Source organism: Cygnus olor, chromosome 3 (genome assembly GCF_009769625.2).
Source record: "Cygnus olor isolate bCygOlo1 chromosome 3, bCygOlo1.pri.v2, whole genome shotgun sequence".
NCBI classification, from domain to species: Eukaryota; Metazoa; Chordata; class Aves; order Anseriformes; family Anatidae; genus Cygnus; species Cygnus olor.
In genome coordinates, this window is record NC_049171.1 from 65,792,897 (window position 1) to 65,810,950 (window position 18,054).

The following is an 18,054-nucleotide window of genomic DNA, read 5'->3' on the forward strand; positions in this document are numbered from 1 at the left end:
CCCGCCGTCATTCATTCCCTACCCATTTTTGTGCAAAGATTTCTTGGAGGACAGAGAGGAGCAAACGCAAGTCGGAGGCAGTGATGGATACCGGGGTCACTCAAAAGCTATCTTCTCCCTGGATATGTGGTCACACTGCTCGCTTTCACACAACTCTAAAATGGCAGAAGATAATATGGATGGCTTTTCCATCACTCCAATGAGTTGGAAAGTGAGAAAGATGAATTTGGAGATAACATGAAATTTTAAAGAAGGAAAACAAAGTATCACACAAGACAAAGGAACAAAAAAGATCACAGTGTTTGGATAAAAGAAAGTAGCAGAGCTCTGCTGAGGAAAGAAATGAGACAGAAGCAAGTACTTGACAACCACATTTCGCTCTCCCTGCAGGAGAAAAAGCAGAGGAAAAGGCTTGAGCAACCACATCCCATAACAGAGCTGGCATATAAGTGTTAGCTTCTTCAGAAAAAGGAGAGAAGAGGGCATCCAGTGCCATGACGCTGCCCACACCCTGCTGGAGTAACAGTGCACTCAGGCCCCCTCTGACCTCCCTCCCAACAGGGATGCTTCCTAGGGAAGGGAGCTTTGAAGAATTACGAGGAGGAATGGGGGCAATGCGGAACCTTCTGGGGGCAGACAGTTTGCTCAAAAAGCACTGCATTTGGCGAGTTCCTCACATTCAGTCGAACCCCTGAACACTGCTCCAACACGTGACAACCAAGCAAAATGCCTAAAATTTACAGGGAGTTGCAGTTCGTCCAAGGAGTGCTCCAATTGCCAACAGCATTCGTACACGAAACCCCTGACACCTTGGACTGTTGCAGCACTCAGGTCCCACACTAATAATAATATTTTTTTATTTATTTTTAAAAATATTGGCATCCATACACATTGAGAACGCCACAAAAGTGACTCTCCAATACAGGGCAGCTCGCTCCAGATGCTGCCTCACCAGCCCCTCTTCTTAAAGGAAGAACTCAATTAAGTTGGGAATTTCTCTTCTGAATGATTTTAAGCGTTTTCTTTTTCTTTGTGGTTGAATCTCAGTTAGTGTAATTGCTATTTATATCAAAACATTAAAAGGCCTGGTTATGGGGTTTATTAGAAAAGCAAAATGTGTTTTTAATACTTAAAAGAACCACAACAAAATGCTCTGTAGTACTCTATTCCCCCTGTATTTGCATACCACATGCTCAACAACAAAAAAAGCGTTCCACAGAAAGTTAAAAATTCCCCAAATATCACCGAAAAGGTAGGTCTTGGAGTCTGTGAGGAGGAAAACCCCTCCGGGCCGGGCCGGGCCGGGGGGCTGCCCCCGGTGGCGCCCGGGGATGGGAGGGGATGCAGCAGGGCAGGGCTGCAAAGCAGGGCTGCAAACCCGGCCGGGCCGGGAGCGGGGAGGTCCCGGGACGAAGCTGCCCGGATGAGGAGGAAGAGGAGGAAGAAGAGGAGGAGGAGGCAGTGAGGGGGCAGGGAGGAGGGAGCCGCGCACGCACGGGGCCGTCCCGGCGTCCTGGCGCGCCGCCCGGCCAGCGAGGTTGTTGAAAAGCAATAGATAGCTGCTGGCAGCGGCGAGGGGGAAAATATTTTGATCATGTGACGCCGCACAAGCTAACTAGTTTGCTTCATGTGCGAAACTTTCACAGGCGCTACCAACACCACGCTCAGAATCGGCCCCGCGGCCCGGCCCGGCGCCCCGCCTCTCTGTGAGGAGGCCAGCGAGGCCGGCCCCACAAGGGCTGTGGGGTGCTGCACCCTGGTCCTGATCCCCTGCCCGCAGCCCCGCAGGTACCCCACAGCAGCACCTCCCGACCCCCACCGCTGTCCTCCTGCTCTTCAGACAGCCAAATCTGCCATCGCCCCCTCACAAAGTGCGCCGAAACCGCGGCACCCCTGAGGGCCACCCTTGTTTTTGTGGACGTGGGGACTTCAAGTGGCTAAGGAACGGTGAGACGCAAAGGAGTCAGTCATGGAAGCACAATTATTTTCCATAAATCATGCCTGAAAGCCAGCCATCGATACTAATGTTTCATATCAACAGAGAATATCCAAAATATTCACGGCATAAATTGCTACGCACACACAACAGAACTCCTTACATTCTGCCCAAATCAAAGGCTGCAAATAAACCAGCAGATTCCTTTGATGCTGTCAAAACAAACCTCCTTATCTTTATTTTTAACTTTAAAAGAATAAAATTTAAGAACTACAAATCCTGTCCTTTTGCTTTCAGAAGTAATTTTCAGCGCCGATGTTTCAGCACCCTGCTTACAAACAACAAAGTCTGACAATCTAGCCAAATAATATGATCAGTGTTGGGAACACCTCAGCTCAGATCCCATCCAAATCAAAAATAAATAAATAAAAAGGAGAAAGAGAGAGAAAAAGGAAGGTACAACACAGACTGAATACCTTCACACATAGCAAGTACTTAGGCTGCCTAATTATTTTCCTTGGCACTGTATATTGAAACAGCACTCTGATCCCAAACAATTAAAAAAGGCAAATATTATCCTTATCTCTACAGAGGGAAACTGAGGTATCCTCCAGTCAAAGCAGCTATCTTTAGATCATGCAGTCAGCAGGCAGCTATGCAGAATTCCCGCACCAAACCTCTACTTAATACCATTTTTCTGAAGTCACGTAATTTACTTGCCACGGCTGAATTCACTGCTTGTGCAAAAGAGACACTATTCCATTTCAATCAATCTGTGAATTTAAGCATGTCCGCACTGGGAATGGTACACATGACTACAACTATGTTTTAAAACAGGGTTTCCTTTTGGGATTTTCTAAATCAATTCTCCTTCTTTACTCAAAAAGAAGAAAAAAAAAAAAGGCAGCTTAATTTTCAGGACTTTCTGGGAAAGCACAGTCCCCTATACAGCTGGCTACAGTAAGAAAGCCCTCCACACCTTGCACATCACAGATTACTTCACATTTTGAAGATGTGACCAAAGCCATGCCGTGGAAGGAGCCTACCTGGTGCCAGTCTCAGGCACCCACCTGTATCACAGCAGCCATAGCTGCAGACCCCTGAGAGACTGCGCCTGGAGGCTGCTGTGTTGCCAGAGCAGTCACTACCACCCCAATGAGAAGCTAAGCAGAAAGGGTTTTGCCACAGCAGCTATTAGTCAGGGAAGCAATTGGCTGCCCGAACCTAACTGCACAGCCTCAACAGCAAACCTGGCCACATGGTCTTCAAAGGGCAAGCAACTCGATACAATAACTTCACAGAGTATAAACCATTTTGTAGCTAATATAGGTAAAAAACCCACTGTCATTCAACAATAACCAGCTACAGAATTATTGTTCAGTAAGCAGACACCTAAAATAAATTCCAAGGAAAGCTCTTAAGGAAAAAGTGTAACAGTTTAAAGTAACAGCTTACAAGCTCCTACTAGTAGTTTTACACAAGAATTTTCCTAAACTTCTTGTTTGTGTTTTTTTTTTTTTGTTTGCTTGTTTGTTTTCTGAGCAAACATGCTAAAGGAAAGAAGTAACAATCAAAAACCCCACATATACCTAATTTATTTATTTTTTTAACAGCAGAAAAAAATAGCAGAAAACTCCTTCCCCCTCACCAGCAGCTCCAGTAGTCAGAAAAAGGCCAATGGGGATGGCAGGGGGAGGCCATGGGGAAAACAGGGATACAGCCCCACAGGCAGGAGGGTGAGAGGGCCTGCGGCTCACAGGAGCATCTCCACAAACAACCACCAGCTCACGCGCCTAAACCCCATGCCCCTGTGAACCTGAGAGGACTCCAAAGCAGGGCAGAGGCAGGCCAGCAGCGAACTCTTTAAGGCAGAACACTGTTGGGCAATTTGGCAAACCCAGGTGCGAAAGATTAACTAATAGTTGCTGAAATTGAAGAAAGGAAAGGAATAAATAGATTACACACCTCTAAACATGCTCAGTCCTCCTGACAGATTTACCAGGCTCACCATGACTCAAATGCAAGCAGTGATATGAAAGCAGATCAAACGCTGATAGCTCTGTACTGAAAGCAATTCCTCGCACGTGCTGCAGAACCACCAAACTCTGCTGTGCACCCACAGATGAGCTGCTGCCCATTCAGAAATTCAGCAGCCTCACAACTTGGCTTGGTGGTTATTAGAGAATTAACATTCCCACCGCACTTGGAGCATAAATGCACTATATATCAGCACTCTTTCAAACCGTGCACGCTGAAAACTTTTACACAGATTCCGCATCAGTTTTAATAAACATATAAATGAAACATTTTGATAATAGCATCAGGATAATGATCTTACATCAGACAATTTTCTAAATAGTTGCAGGTGCCTTCAGACGAAGCTATATAGGGAATACAGGGCTTGCTAAAGGGTACTTTATACTCGCTGTAAGAACAATTCTCATCTGAAAAGCAATCTTTAAGCAAGATACAGTAACTGTGATTTGTACACACACAAAAAAATGCCTTTTCTCAAAGTTCAGAATCGAAGGGGTGTAAGACTGATGCTTGCTGTTACCCCCCCACAAGAAAGCATTGAAACTGAAACCAGATTCCTCCAAGCTTTTTCCACAGACACCATTAGCAGGATTTCTGTTTAAAAAGAGAAAGGTACACAGCCTGGGACGGAAGGACACCTTGACTCAGCTTCTCGTCATTCTCCCAGTAGGAATATAGGCAGCGCCTATGATAAAGTGCGGCTCTAAACTGAAAAGTCGCTTGTAATTTTCTTGCGCTTTGTGTTCATTACGCCTCGCTGTGTTCTGGATCAAATTTGTCCACTTTAAAAAATGAAGATGATTTGTCTGCCAGATAAAACGACGGGACTTGGTGGCAAGGGAAGTCTGCGCATGCCCCCCGCACCCCCCAGCATGTGCTTGCACTCCTTACACCACATTCATCAGGAAGCACGCTCTGCAGCACCAGCTGAGCTCCTGGACACTTGTTCAGCCCAGTTCTCCTCAGAGCTTAATTTCTGCAAGAAACCCAGTGGCTTTATATGGATGACACTGAGTACATAATCACAAAATGGCACGAGGAATACTTGAATTTCAGGTGATGGTGCCTTTGGTTTAAAGGGTGCCTATGCTGCGCTGCCACAACAGACAAATCCCTCGTTTCATTCAGCCACTTGCCTTTTCAGCTGCCTGAACAGAGAAAGTAAATGGATGCCTGTAACACTCACATTCTCCCAGAGCACAATGTAATCACAGTAAGACTGGATTTATTCAAAAGCTAATGTTTATGGCACCGAGGCCGTATTTATTCCCGAGAGAAGCGCGCTTCCAGTTGTGCCAAGGCATGCCTGCCTGCAGGTACGCGTTACGTGGCTGTGTCCCCACCCTGCACAACAGAGGGAACCGTGGCGGGCTGCAGTGCGAGGAACGCGGGCGGGATTCTGTGCGGCGCAAACGCTGCTGTTGAGAGAGCAAAGTTAGCTAAAAGTAGGTCTTGGAGCATCACTCGTCCACCGTCCCCAAAATGCGCTGTTCGCAAATTACAAAGGTATCTTGGGATAATTTGATCCCTAAGGATTCCTTGACGGCTGCAGAATACCATCCTGGGTGGATGTGGCCTTTCCAGAGGTAACGTGTTCCTGGTGGCCACTAAATGCCACAGTCCCAGAACTGGAAGAAAAACAAAAGCAATCCTCTGGCCCACCTGCAACTCAACCGCTGCATTACTGTGCCAGCACGTGAGCATTTGCATGTAAAACAGAGTGTGAACGGGTAACAGGAATATATCAGAGAAATTCAGAAGGTAGCCTTATGATCAGAACACCAAAATCTGCACCTGATGCACAGAAACCCTTCAGTTTTACCAAAATATAATATTTACATTTAATAACAGGCAAGGCTTCTCTAAAATAAATTTTACTCCAATACGATTGGCTCCACAAGATTTTCAAGTTTTAAATTTATTTGCTTTTCTCTGCAATACAGGAACAATGCTTCTTGATACCACTTTTCTATTACCAGTTTTCAAAACAAATTCGAAAACCACTAAGGTATACTTTTAATTTAAGTTTAATTAAAGTCCTCATTCAATCCTACCAAAACATGTATTTAGCACTATGCAAATAGCCCCAAAATTGAAAGAAAAAGTTTTTTTTTTTCCCAAGTACCTTAATAATCACAATTCTAAAATACATTCCAGCTAGCTAGCCTACCACAAACACATGCTACTGAAATTCTGAAGCCTTGAGCGTGCATGCACAGCAAGTGAGGCAACACTGCTTTACATATCCACAGAGAATCTTCAAAGCCTCCTGATAAACGGCACATTTTGAAAAAGTAATGAAATGTAACTCGCTAGGACACAGGTACAATCTTAAGGACATAATGATAAATAAACTACTGTCGTCCTCATGCTAGCAATGGGAATCTCAAAATACCGATGATGAAATATTTGAGACACAATGTGAAAAAGAAACACATCTATCAGTAGCTAAGGCTTGTTTTCATGGCATGACTTTCATCTAGTTTTAAGTTAAGATACTATTTCAGAAGGAAACAGCATCACCCAACAGACCGTGCTCAGTAATTTCAAAAATTTTATGTCACACATGTGACTAGAAAATTTAGTGACGGATTAATGCATTAGTGCTTCCTCCCCCCAGATTTGGATCAGAATGCCAGAAAGACGCTAATTGACTACTCGCTGGTGGAATTGTAACACGATGGAGGTGGTAATACAGCGGACGGGTCTGCATCTCTCCTTCTTCGCTGTACCCTGCAGACAGGGTCCTGCTGTTCAACATGTAGGCACATAAGCGATGCTACAGAAACCAATAACTAACACCAAACCACAAAGTGTCAAATACATAGTCATAATATATATATAGATGCTACTAACTGAGAATACTGCTATTTGCAGCTTCTAAATAGAAGCTATGTGAATAGTAGGCTGTTTATTCGAAAATGCACAGGGAAAAATGTATTTTATTCTCCCGCTGAGACATCAAGAATCTATTTGCCACACTAACAGCTGTTTAATGGCCTTCAGACACAGGTCAGGACTCCGCAGCCCCAACTTAGCCAGAACTCCCGGTAAAGGCAACCTATCCGGCACAAAAAGCTGCAGAATGGGGCACACTCCGAGTTTCTCTGTTGCAAAACAGACGACTGATCCACACGCACACAGACTGAGAGCAGCTCGACGGATTTTTTTCTAACACCAGGTCAGCACCCTGTGTTACGTGGGTGCTCCTGGAAAGACCCAAGTTCTCTCTCTGCGTGTAAGGTGTTCGTAAACCTTACGCACGTGCACAAAGGAGAAAGACGTACGTACAGCGCACAGATAGGCCACCTAACGTGTTAAGCTGCTGCAGTGCAAATCGGAGCCGTGGAATAAAAGGAGCCTCAGGACGTTCAGTATTTGTACACTGCCAAGGAATTCGTCGATAATCAAAATAACTGAGTGACAAGGTACTGTACTAGCATCACAAAACTCCTCCACAATCGCATCAACATATCAGCATGAGCAAGATCCATCTGCTTTGAAAACGTGTGTTTCTTCGGAAACAAGAGGCCTCTTTTTCGAGCTTACAGATCTCATCTCACTGCTGGGTAAGGACACTAAATGAAACTGAAGCAAAATTTCCTTAAATAATTTAAAAGGCTGGACAAACACAGAATTCAGCGCAGAGTGGGACGCCACAGTCCTGAACATTTACAAAAATTGCCCACGCTGAGGCAAGAATTTCCGAGCAAGTATCTCAGATGCTGTAGCCTACTGACAGTCCCCCCCCCCCCTTTTTTTTTCTGTTCACAGCACAATAGTTTCTATAGGCATGGGGCCAATCATCATCTGCTTTGCAAAGACACATGACAAGTGAGTGTATTCTAATGTGTGTATACACATATACACAGCATACGCACAGGTGATTATCAACAAAAAAAAAAAAGGAGAGAAGCCTTACGTTCGAATGCTGGACTGAATATTCCCTTTCACTCTTTCAAAAAGCAATCAATTTCTCTACTTACTGCTACAACATACCTGGAGGTGGCCACTTGGGAATGAAAAACAGAAGACAATGTACAGAAATAATCGTGTTCTGTAAGCTAACAGCAAGTATTTATTTTTTATTTTATACAACCCATTTTCTACATTAAAAATATTAACTAAAATCTAAGAAAATCTTATCTCGACCGCTTACTACTTAGATGGAAAAATCTTATTATAAAGAACACTGATGAGTTGCCTTTATTACAATTATTTTGAGGAAAAAAATAAAAATAAAAACATCAAAGAATAGTGCCCTTGCAAGACCGTTCTTTCTAGGCTGCATCCTATTTCTTACGGTACCACAAAAAAAAAATACACACACAAAAAAACAACAAAGAAACCTGTGAGAGAGGACATAAACCCATAAATACAAGAAAGCATTTCTAAGGGTCATACTGAGGACATAATGAATTTACTCTCACGCCAATAAAAATAAAATACTTTTAACAATTTCTGCCATGAGAAATAGCACTCTGAAGTAGTATGTGCCATCTCTATCGGACTACAATTTTCCCAGCTTTCAAAGGCATGAATTGTGAACCACCTGTGTTTAAATCAAGCAAACAATGCAGAATTTTTGGATTAATTATGAAAGGGTATGCACATGAAGCCTTATTATCTGATGGCTTCCAGTGACCCCATTTATCATTGCAAATTTTAAAAAGGTAAAAATTAACATTCACAAAAAAAAATCATACTTTGTGGAAGTGGAATAAAATCTATAAAACATGACAGGAGTGCTCCATTGGAAGTAGGCAAACACACACAGGCAGCCTGTCCAAGGTTTCTATGACTATTTTTTAGGATTAATACACCAGTTGTAATATCATCCAACGTTTTCTCCAGGTTTTGCTCACTGAAGAACATACTTTATAGAAAGATCCAGCTGTCTGAGGACCCCAAAAGCATCCACCTGCATTTGCTCCTGCTAGTCCTCACTGCTAAAAGCTATTGAAAGATTTAACAGAAAGATCTCGTTGAAGGGAAAAGCAAGCCATAAAATTCTAATGCCCTACTCCATTTAACACGATTCACTCTCCTACTGAGAATTCAAGCGTAATCTCATGCTTGTGTACAAAAACAACGAGATCAACAACTCCGGGTGCTTCTTGCAGCGTCGTGGCCACGGTTCCGTCCCGGTCCCCCCAAACTATCTGGGTTCTCCAGAGACGCGGTGCCTGACAGGACGACTCCTTTTTGCCTTCCTCGTGCAATACGTGCTGTTTTCTCACTCCAGGGCTGCAGCTACGTGCGGACGAGGTTGCGTTCGGTTAGGCACCGGGCTCACACAAGCGAAGTTAACGTTAGGGATGGTATTTCTGTTGGTTTATACAGAAACCTAGCCCCTTGCGTAACATCCACAGCCCGCGACGTTACAAATCGGTTTTCGGAGGGCACGGCTTGAGGCTCCCGGCTCCGTCACACCCGGAGGGGGACCACCGGGAGGGGATCAGCGGGGGAGGGGGGGGGGACGGGACACCAGCGGGGCCCGGCCAGCGGGGCCCGTCCCCGTCCCGTCAGGCCCCGTCCCGTCAGCGGGGTGCGGGTGCGGGCGCTGCTATTTACATCGGCGGCGCCGAGTGCCCAATGGCGAGCGGGGAGCCAATCAGGCGGCAGATTGGATGTCAGCTCGGAGGCAGCTGTCTGGAGACGGTTGCAGCCCGTTTACCTCCACAATTCAAATTCCCAGCCTCGCCGAGCAGCGACACCCGGCCGCCGCCGCGCACGGCTCCCCGCGACCCCCGCACGGACACGGCGGCCGCTCGGACGCCCCCCCACTTCGGGGTGCCCCCCCCCTCCCCCCCCCAATTCGCCGCCCCCCCGGGGCAGGAGCCCCGCCGGGACAGGGAGCGGCCGCCGGCGGCCTGTCCGCGCCCCGCTCCGGCCGCCCAGGGCTTGGGGAGGCCCGGCTCGGGCTGCCGAGGGGTTTTGGGGAGAAGAAGGCGGTTTTCGGGGCAGCCGAGCGCGGCGGCGGGGCGCCACACGAGCGCGGTGACTCAGGCGCACACACGCACACACACAGAGATAGAGGAGGGGTGTGCGATGGGGGGGTTGGGGAAAAAAAAAAAAAAAAAACAAGGAAAAAAATAAATTAAAAATATATTTTATATATATATAAAAGGGGGGATCCGGCTGCTTTTAGTGGGCTTTGCGACGCGGCGAGTCGGCCGGGGACGAAACTAATTGTGCTAGGGGAGCGCGCAACTCGTTCCGTGCAAAAAATAAATAAATAAATAAATAAATTTATTTTAAAAATCCAATAAATAAATAAATAAATGGGGAAAAAATAAATAAATAAACGAAAAATACCAGGCTACACAGAGAGAAACGAGGAAAACAACAACAGAAAAAAAAAAAAAAAAAAAAAGGAAAAAAAAAAAAGCCCTGCTGGAAGATAATGAGGATCATCCTGCGGGAGCTCTGACAAAAATCCCCCCCCTCGTCCCGAGCCGCTCCTCCGCCGGGCCCCGCGCCTGTCCGTCGCTATTTCGGAGTGGAGGGAAAAAATAATGAACCGGGTTCGCCAACAGCCCAATTTCGGCGGCGAAAGCGGCTCCCCGCTGCCTCCCTCCAGCCTCGGCGGGGCGGTGCGCTGCGCGCCGCTCACCCGCGCTGGGGAGGCTGCGAGCGGCAGGCTCGGCCCCGCAGGAGTGGGGGGGGGGGGGGGGGGGAATAAAAGAAAAAGAAAGAAAAAAATAAATAAAGAAAAGAAAGAGGGAAAAGGGTGGGAGGGGGGCAGGAAAGTGAGGGATAAAGAAACTGAGAGCTCGGCACGGAGCCGCGGCGGATCGAGCGCGGGGGGCTGGTTACCTGTGTCCTGCTGATGGTCTGCCCGGTGCTGCCGGGGCTCATGGCCGGGTGATTTCTTTGTTGCGCCGCTGCCCAGGCCGGGTTGGCCGCCCCGTACTGGGCGCCCATGTCCTTGCCCATGCCCATGCCCGCCGCTGCCTGCTGGCTGCCCGGGGCGGCCGCCGCTGCCTGGGGCTGGGGCTGCGGCGGCGGCGGGGCGCTGGGGCTGCTGTAGTCGGGGTAGCTGCCGCCGTAGCTCCGCATCATGGGGCTGGGGGACGTGAGCAGCTGGTTCAAGGTAGGGGTGGCCCCGGACGGGTGCTGGTTCTGCCCGGAGAACCGCGCGAAGCCGCCGGCCGCCGCCGCCGCCGCGCCGGCAGCAGCCTTGCCGAGGCCGGCCCCGCCGCCGGGGCCCATCATCATGCCGCCGCCCGGCTGCCGCGGGGAGCTCAGCACCCCGTAGCCGGCCGCCGAGCCCCCGTAGCCTCCGCCGCCGCCTCCTCCTCCGCCGCCTCCTCCGCCGCCTGCCCCGGCGGCCGCCGCCGCCGCCGCCGCCGCCGCCACGGCTCCCGCGCCGCCGCCGCCCGCGCCGCCGCCGCCGCCGGGGCCGCCGGGGCCGCGGGCGTAGGCCGGGTAGTGGTTGTACTGGCTGTTGGGGTACCCTTCGTGCGAGTTCTGCAGGGGGTCCATGCTGTTGGGGGCCGCCGCGGGGTGCATTATCCCCATCCCGGGGCTTTGTTGTCCGCCATGTTGATCAAAGCAAGGCCCGGCGCGGCTCGCCGTAGCGCTGCTGGCAGGGGCAGGGGCAGCGTTGCCATAATAGCTATTGAACTCCGAGACACCCACCGCGGAGGGGCCGCCGCCGCCTCCCCCGCTCCCACCGCCGCCGCCGCCGAGGCCGCCGCCGCCGCCGCTCCCAGCGCTCGGGGGCGGCTGCTGGGGCTGCTGCTGTCCGCCCAGGGGTCCCAAGCCGGGGTGGTCGTAGCGGCCGCCGATGGGCTCGCCCATTTTGCCGGGCATCTCCTCCTCGTCGGCGCCTTTATTCAGCAGTTGCTGCGGCTGCTGCGGGGGCTCGGCCTGAGCGCCCAAAACACTGTCTTTTCCTCCATGTTGCTGCTGCTCCATGTCTGCACTGGGCTGAGCAGCGCCGCCACCGCCACCGCCGTTGTTGTTGCTGCCGCCGCCGCCGCCGCCGCCGAGGCTGCTGTTGTTATTCTGCACGGGATGGTGCTGAGGCGGCGGCTGCTGCGGCGGCGGCGGCGGCGGGAATTGATTTAGCTGCTGCTGCTGCTGCTGCTGCTGCTGCTGCTGCTGCTGCGGCGGGCGGTGGTGGTGGTGGTGCTGGTGGTGGTGGTGGTGCGGGTGGTGGGCACGGTGGTGGTGGTGGGCATGGTGCTGCGGGTGCTGGGCACGGTGGTGGTGGTGGTGGTGGTGCTGGGGCGGCGCGGCGGGGTGATCGCCTCCGACGCTCTTCAGCTTGTGGTTGGGGAGCAGCCCCGTCTCCATGGCCGGGCCCGGGTTGGAGGAGGAGGAGGAGGAGGAGGAAGGCGGCGAGGAGCGCGGAGGCAGCGCCGAGGAGCTTCCACCTTCCTTCGCAGCCGGCTCCGAGGCGGAGGCGGCGGCGGCGGAGCCGTCCCCGTTCCCGGCGGCGGGAGCGGCGTTATTGGCCATGTCCGGCGGCTCGCCGTGCCGCTGCCGGTGGTGCGGGACGTGCTGCTCTACATTATTCACGCCGCCGGGAGCCCCGGGAGCCCCCGCGGGGCTGCTGCCGGCGCCCCCCGGCCCCCGCTCGGCGGGCAGGCTCGGCGCCGTGCCCTTGGCGGCGCCCGCCGGGGCCGCTGCCACTTGCGCGGCCATGATCAGCGCGACATCGCGGGGCTGGGGGACCCGGCACACCGGCGGGGGGGGGGGCGGGGGGGGTAGAATAAAAAGTTTAAAAAAAAATTTAAAAATGGAAAATAATAATAAAAATGACAAAAGCTGGGCCGCCGCCCTCAGAAAGAGGGGGTCGGAGCGGGGCCTGGCAGCGCCACGCGTGGCCCCGGTCACAGCGCCCCGCGCCCGTTCCCGCTCCGCGATTTCACGTTGAAAGTTTTTTTTTTGTGTGTGTGTGTGCGCGAGTTCGGGTTTAAACGAAACTTTTTTTTTTCTCTCTCTCTCTCTCTCTTTTTTTTTTTTTTTTCCTCCTTTCCTCCCCAGCCCGGATATGGGTAGGCGCACGCCCGGCCGCGCCGCGCCGGCCCAGCATGGCACGGGCGGGCGAGCCCCGGCAGCCATCGCCCCCCTCCGCGCCCCGCGCACCCGCAAAACGCGGACTGGATCCCGCGGCGCGCGGATCCGCCGCCACCCCCGGGGACACCGGGGGGGGGGGGACACACGGCGGGGGGGGGGCACCGGGAGCGGGCGGCCCCGCGGGGCAAACTTGGGGAGGCTCCGCTCTGCAACCCCCAGCCACCGTGTCGCTTTTCCCCCGGCAGGGAAACGCTCCTTATTTCACCGAAAAACGCACTTTCCCCCCTTTTTTTTCCCCCTTATTTTTTTATTTTTTTTTTTCCCCCATTTTGTGCGCAGACGTTTCTAAAATTTAACCCAAATTCCGCATCCTCGCGGTTGTGTCCACATGGTCCAGCTGTCTCCCCGGCCTAATGGTCATTCGCGCTAATTACGCCTCTATACACGGGGCCGTTCTCAAGATGTTCCCCGCAGACCAGCGGGAGAGAGAGGCGTTCGCAGTCTCGTAATTGTTTCCCGAAACAATGTAATTTCCAGCGTGCGCAGGACATTTCATGAAAGAGCAGCAATACACACACACACACACACAGAAAAATCAAAATACGTCATCCAAACAACTTTCGCTCCAAATGGAAAGCTGTTGCTGATGACCTACATTTTTGAGCCATCTTTCAGGGCGGCTTGGAGGGTTTTTTTTTATAGCTATCTTACTACAAATGATACCCCGGTATACGAAAAAGTAATAGTCACACACTACATTAAACTAATGAAAGCATCGGGGAGATCAAATACTCTGCTATGAGCGTAGATAGCAAACCGGGATATTAGCAAACATTTTCAATATAGCAAGGGGCTAAGATGCGCTGCTTTAGATGAATATTTCTATGCACTCTGCCAAAGGTAACCCCATTTTCAAATTTCAAAATGGTTAAATAGGAGACTCGATAATAACGGTTGAGAAAAATGCAGCATCTCGAGAGCGATGCCGTCATGAGCTGGTAGGCTTCATTGTACCCACTGTGGAAACATTAAAGAGCAGAAGCTTCATGCTCTAATGTTGAATTACCCACAAAGATCACTGATAAATGTATGAACAGTGTGATTCCAACGTCTATTAATTTTATTTCTGTCTGAAAAGTCAGAAATATTCAGATTTCCATCATGGAGCCAGTTTTGAAAAGTCTCAGCGTTCAAGTCCACCTTGAAAACACTTCTGTTACAGTTGTGTTTGTCTTCTTTTGGTGCTCTTTGCGAGTGCAGAAATGTTATCTGGCTACTGGAAAAACATAGACTGGGGGAAAAAAATGGTGAGTAATTCTAGTGGGGGGAATCAGGTGCATACCCAAGGGTCATTACAGTCTGTAACAACAACAAATTGCAGTTCTATGCAAACTGCTGGAAAGGGGTATATCATCTTTGCAGGAGAGAGAATAACAGAACTGTAAGATGAATTCATGCCAAATCATTCATCAGCTTTTGCCAAGAGAATACTACATCTTTGTTAGTGAGCCTTTTTGACATTTTCTCCTGGATTTTCTTCTTTTCGATATTCAAATACGCGCTAATTATACACATTAAACCACCTAAGTTGATTTTTTGAAGTCTTTCATATGCAAATATAAATATAGATGTCTACTTGTGTGTATTTATTTACACGTGTACTCGCAAATAAAATAAAAAATCAATTACACATTTATACCTTAAGACATTTATATTCAAGCAAAAATATATACATTTAAAACCCGGCAACGTGTACTGATAGCGCCCCAGCTGAGGTTTGCAATACTTCCTGACATACTCCACATCTCTTCTGACCAGGAAAATAACCCACAAAGTTTAATGCAAATTTATTTGCGAATGTTTTCCCCTGAAAAAAAAAAAAAAAAAGGAAAAAAAAAAAAGATGACGCTTTAAGCCAAAGAGTTTATACCACTCCTATTCCTTCCATTTGTTTCAGCAACTCAGCTACAAGATTGGAAGTAAGAGGCTATAAAATAGAGGCCCTCAGCACAATGAAATCAGTCTGCTATAAAAGGCAACACATGCCAGTTTTTCCTCCCCAATGGCAGATGCCACACCCTAAAGCAGACAGAAGGCACTGCAGTCTGTGCAAGGGAAGCACAACACAAAGCAACGATGGTTCAATTTTGTAGATCACAAATAATGTTGAAATTCCTTTTGCCATCTTTGCTCAGATGATGAGTGGTAGTGTTTGTTAAATTCAAATTCTCCTTTCCAAAAGCTCTCGTTGTATGCATGAATTATGAATTTATTATAATATAATGTAAAAAAGCTCTAATTGCCATGCATATTATCTGCTGCAAAATGATTGCATTGATATTTGATATCACAAGTGTGCAGTTTCAACTTTAGTTCCGTTTTCATTGTTTCTTCGATTTAATTATTTTCTATAAACCAATGTTGTCCATGCATTGTTTCTTCCCTTGATTGTTTTTCCCCGATAAACCGTAAACTCCCGTGTTCCAGGATCTCTTTCCAGAATAAAGAGTACAATTTTCTGAACTTAGTGTTGGCAGTTTGTGTGCAACATTGACTGTGCCATCCGCACAGACCCCTAGGCCCCTATGAAAGTGAGCCGCGTTGCACAGCAGTGTGGCAGCCGTCTTTCTGTTTGGTCAGAGCAGTCGCTTTGAAACCATACAAAGAGTAACACCAAAGAGAGGTACAGAAAACAAAACGATGTTTTAAGAGCTCCAAAGAGTTATCTTAGAGATGCTGGAAGAAACAGCATTGTCGGGCTCCTTGATTTTTATTTTACTTATTTATTTATTTTAAGGTGAAAACACAGCCAGGTTCAGGAGCCTGTTGCATCTGACCCGGGCGTCCACAAGTGTCTGAGAAATCCCTTTATCCAAAAACCCTTTTTTGTTTGGTTCTCATGCTTTATGTTTAAATCCACTGTGCGGTTAGATGAAACAGTTGTCAAATTCACCGTAATTCTCAATTTCCTTCCTTTAGATTGGCATTAGATTTAATGAGAAAAAAAGAGAGAAGTATGTGGGCTTTTATTAAATTATCACTTCTTTTACTAGTTAAACACCCAATCCAAATCATTCCGAAGTCGGTGCAAATCTTTTAATTGATTTCAATAAGGCATAAATCAGATCACAGAAAAGTAAGCAGCCAGCTCAGAGCTTTAGCTTTATGCTTTAGCTTGGTATTTGGAACTGTAGTAATGGGATTTTCCATTTAAGAGAACCCTTATGTGGTCAATATATAACATAATAGTATTTTCTTTATTATGTAATATTTACATTTCAGTCACAAATGCAATATGTAAACAACTGCAGTTGATACCTGGCTGATAAGCAAGAATCTTTCAGGTGTAAAGGCTAGCATAATAATTTTATTTCATCTGGTCACAACGAACTTTGAAAAAACGCAGTTTACGCCGACAGATTGTGGCCTAAAATGTGTAGAGAGTGACACATTCTACCATTTAATTAAAATCCATTCTTTAGCAGCCGCTAATCCCGGGCAATTTAATCAATTTCTTCTGGCAACGCATAAACAAAAGGACTTCAAAACCTCACTGTCTCCATCTCAAGAATGTCATACATGATTTTATTAGGGAAATGCAACATTAGCCATTTTCTTCCTCGCTGGATTTGGACCACTTGAATAGAACGTTTAAATGCCGCAATTTTACAAATGCGCATCATCCATTGAAGTCAATAAGATCACTCACTTCCTTAAAGTTAAGCCCTGATTAAGTGCTTCTGTGGACCAAGGCCTCTAGGAAAAACAGCTCCGGAGTCTGTACTTCGGTGAGATAGCAGCCCATGCACTTTGCTAAATCAAAACAAAATCTCCCACTTGGCAGTAACAGTTAAGTGGTGTTGATTTCTGGGTTTGCCCACCGGCAAAATCTGAGCCTTTAAACCAAATTTCACTAATATTTGTGGATCCTATGTCATTGTCTGGGAACAGCATTGTATTTGGGGGAAACCTAGGAAAAGGCCAGCCTTCCTTTAAATGAGTAATTTATGATCCCGTTCATTTACAAATTGGAAAACTTAAACGAGATTCAGTACAACAGTAATCATAGAGTTCTCTGCCAATGTTTCTTCCCCTCTTTCCTGTCTGTTACAGATCTTTTCTTTGCTGAGCAAGAGACGGAGCTAAACCATGGGGAAACCAAAAGAAATGTTTGCAGTTAGCTACTTATTGGTCAGAGATCCTTTCTGTCGTCAGCTGTGGCAGGCAGGCTTGAGTGATGCACAGAAGAAACAGTCAGGCTGACAATACAGTTTTCAAACTCGTAATATAAACAAGATCAGTACCTTAGCTGTAAGCAACCTGGGTCTTCCAAGAATAATACTAATAAAAAAATCTGCTTTTTTTTCCTAAACTTTTTTAACAGTATATTTATACTTTTTAGATGCACAACACAACTATTATCTATAGTCTGCAATATTTATCAAGTGCTGTTTCTAGGAACAGATTACAGTTGCTTCCAAGTCTTCACTGAGAAAAATGATTTGTAGGATATTTGTATGTACAGCCAAAAATGCATGGATTTTAACAGGAGATATCTTTTTTTTTTTTTCCTTTGCAAACTGAATTTCCTTTCCTATGACTATAGTTTGTATGCGATTCTGAATATTTGCAAGGGAGTCAGAATTATGATTTTACCTGATGTGCTCTATTTCTGACCCATTTCTGTAGTATTTCACCATTCACAATCTCTAATTCAGCAGCCCCAAGTCCTTTAGATGGAGCCCCACCTTCCTCCTTTGCAGTAATGGTTAGTAATTCCCTCCTTCCCACACCTTACCTTCATTCCCCACCCTTTGCACGTACATGCACATTCACTCTCTGGGTAACCCCAAATTCCTGCAGGCCAATTTTCAGTTGCCTCAGCCTCCCGAAGTATGGTCATGCTGTATCACTCCTGACTATCACTCATACTGCTGCTTTCTCTCCAAACCTCAAAGTCCTACCCTCCAAGTTCCCCGTAGTGCCAATTTTCTGTAGCCCCTCTGTGTAGGGGACATGAAGAGGATGCTTTCAGTGAAGAGAGGGAGGAA

General features: G+C 47.9%; 1 protein-coding gene across 7 annotated transcripts in view; it reads right to left on the reverse strand.

Annotated features, from left to right (window-relative positions):
* ARID1B (AT-rich interaction domain 1B) overlaps positions 1–12,528 on the reverse strand; it is a 325,904-nt gene extending 313,376 nt beyond the window's left edge. For 4 of the 7 annotated variants that reach the window (XM_040553589.1, XM_040553591.1, XM_040553588.1 and 1 more), the window contains exon 1: positions 10,793–12,528. In XM_040553589.1, the coding sequence (XP_040409523.1) occupies positions 10,793–12,442 (1,650 nt within the window). In that variant the 5' untranslated portion in view covers positions 12,443–12,528. The remainder of the gene's footprint in view (positions 1–10,792) is intronic. The other 3 variants (XM_040553586.1, XM_040553584.1, XM_040553583.1) reach the window with 1 other exon arrangement.
* Positions 12,529–18,054: the final 5,526 nt, after the last annotated feature.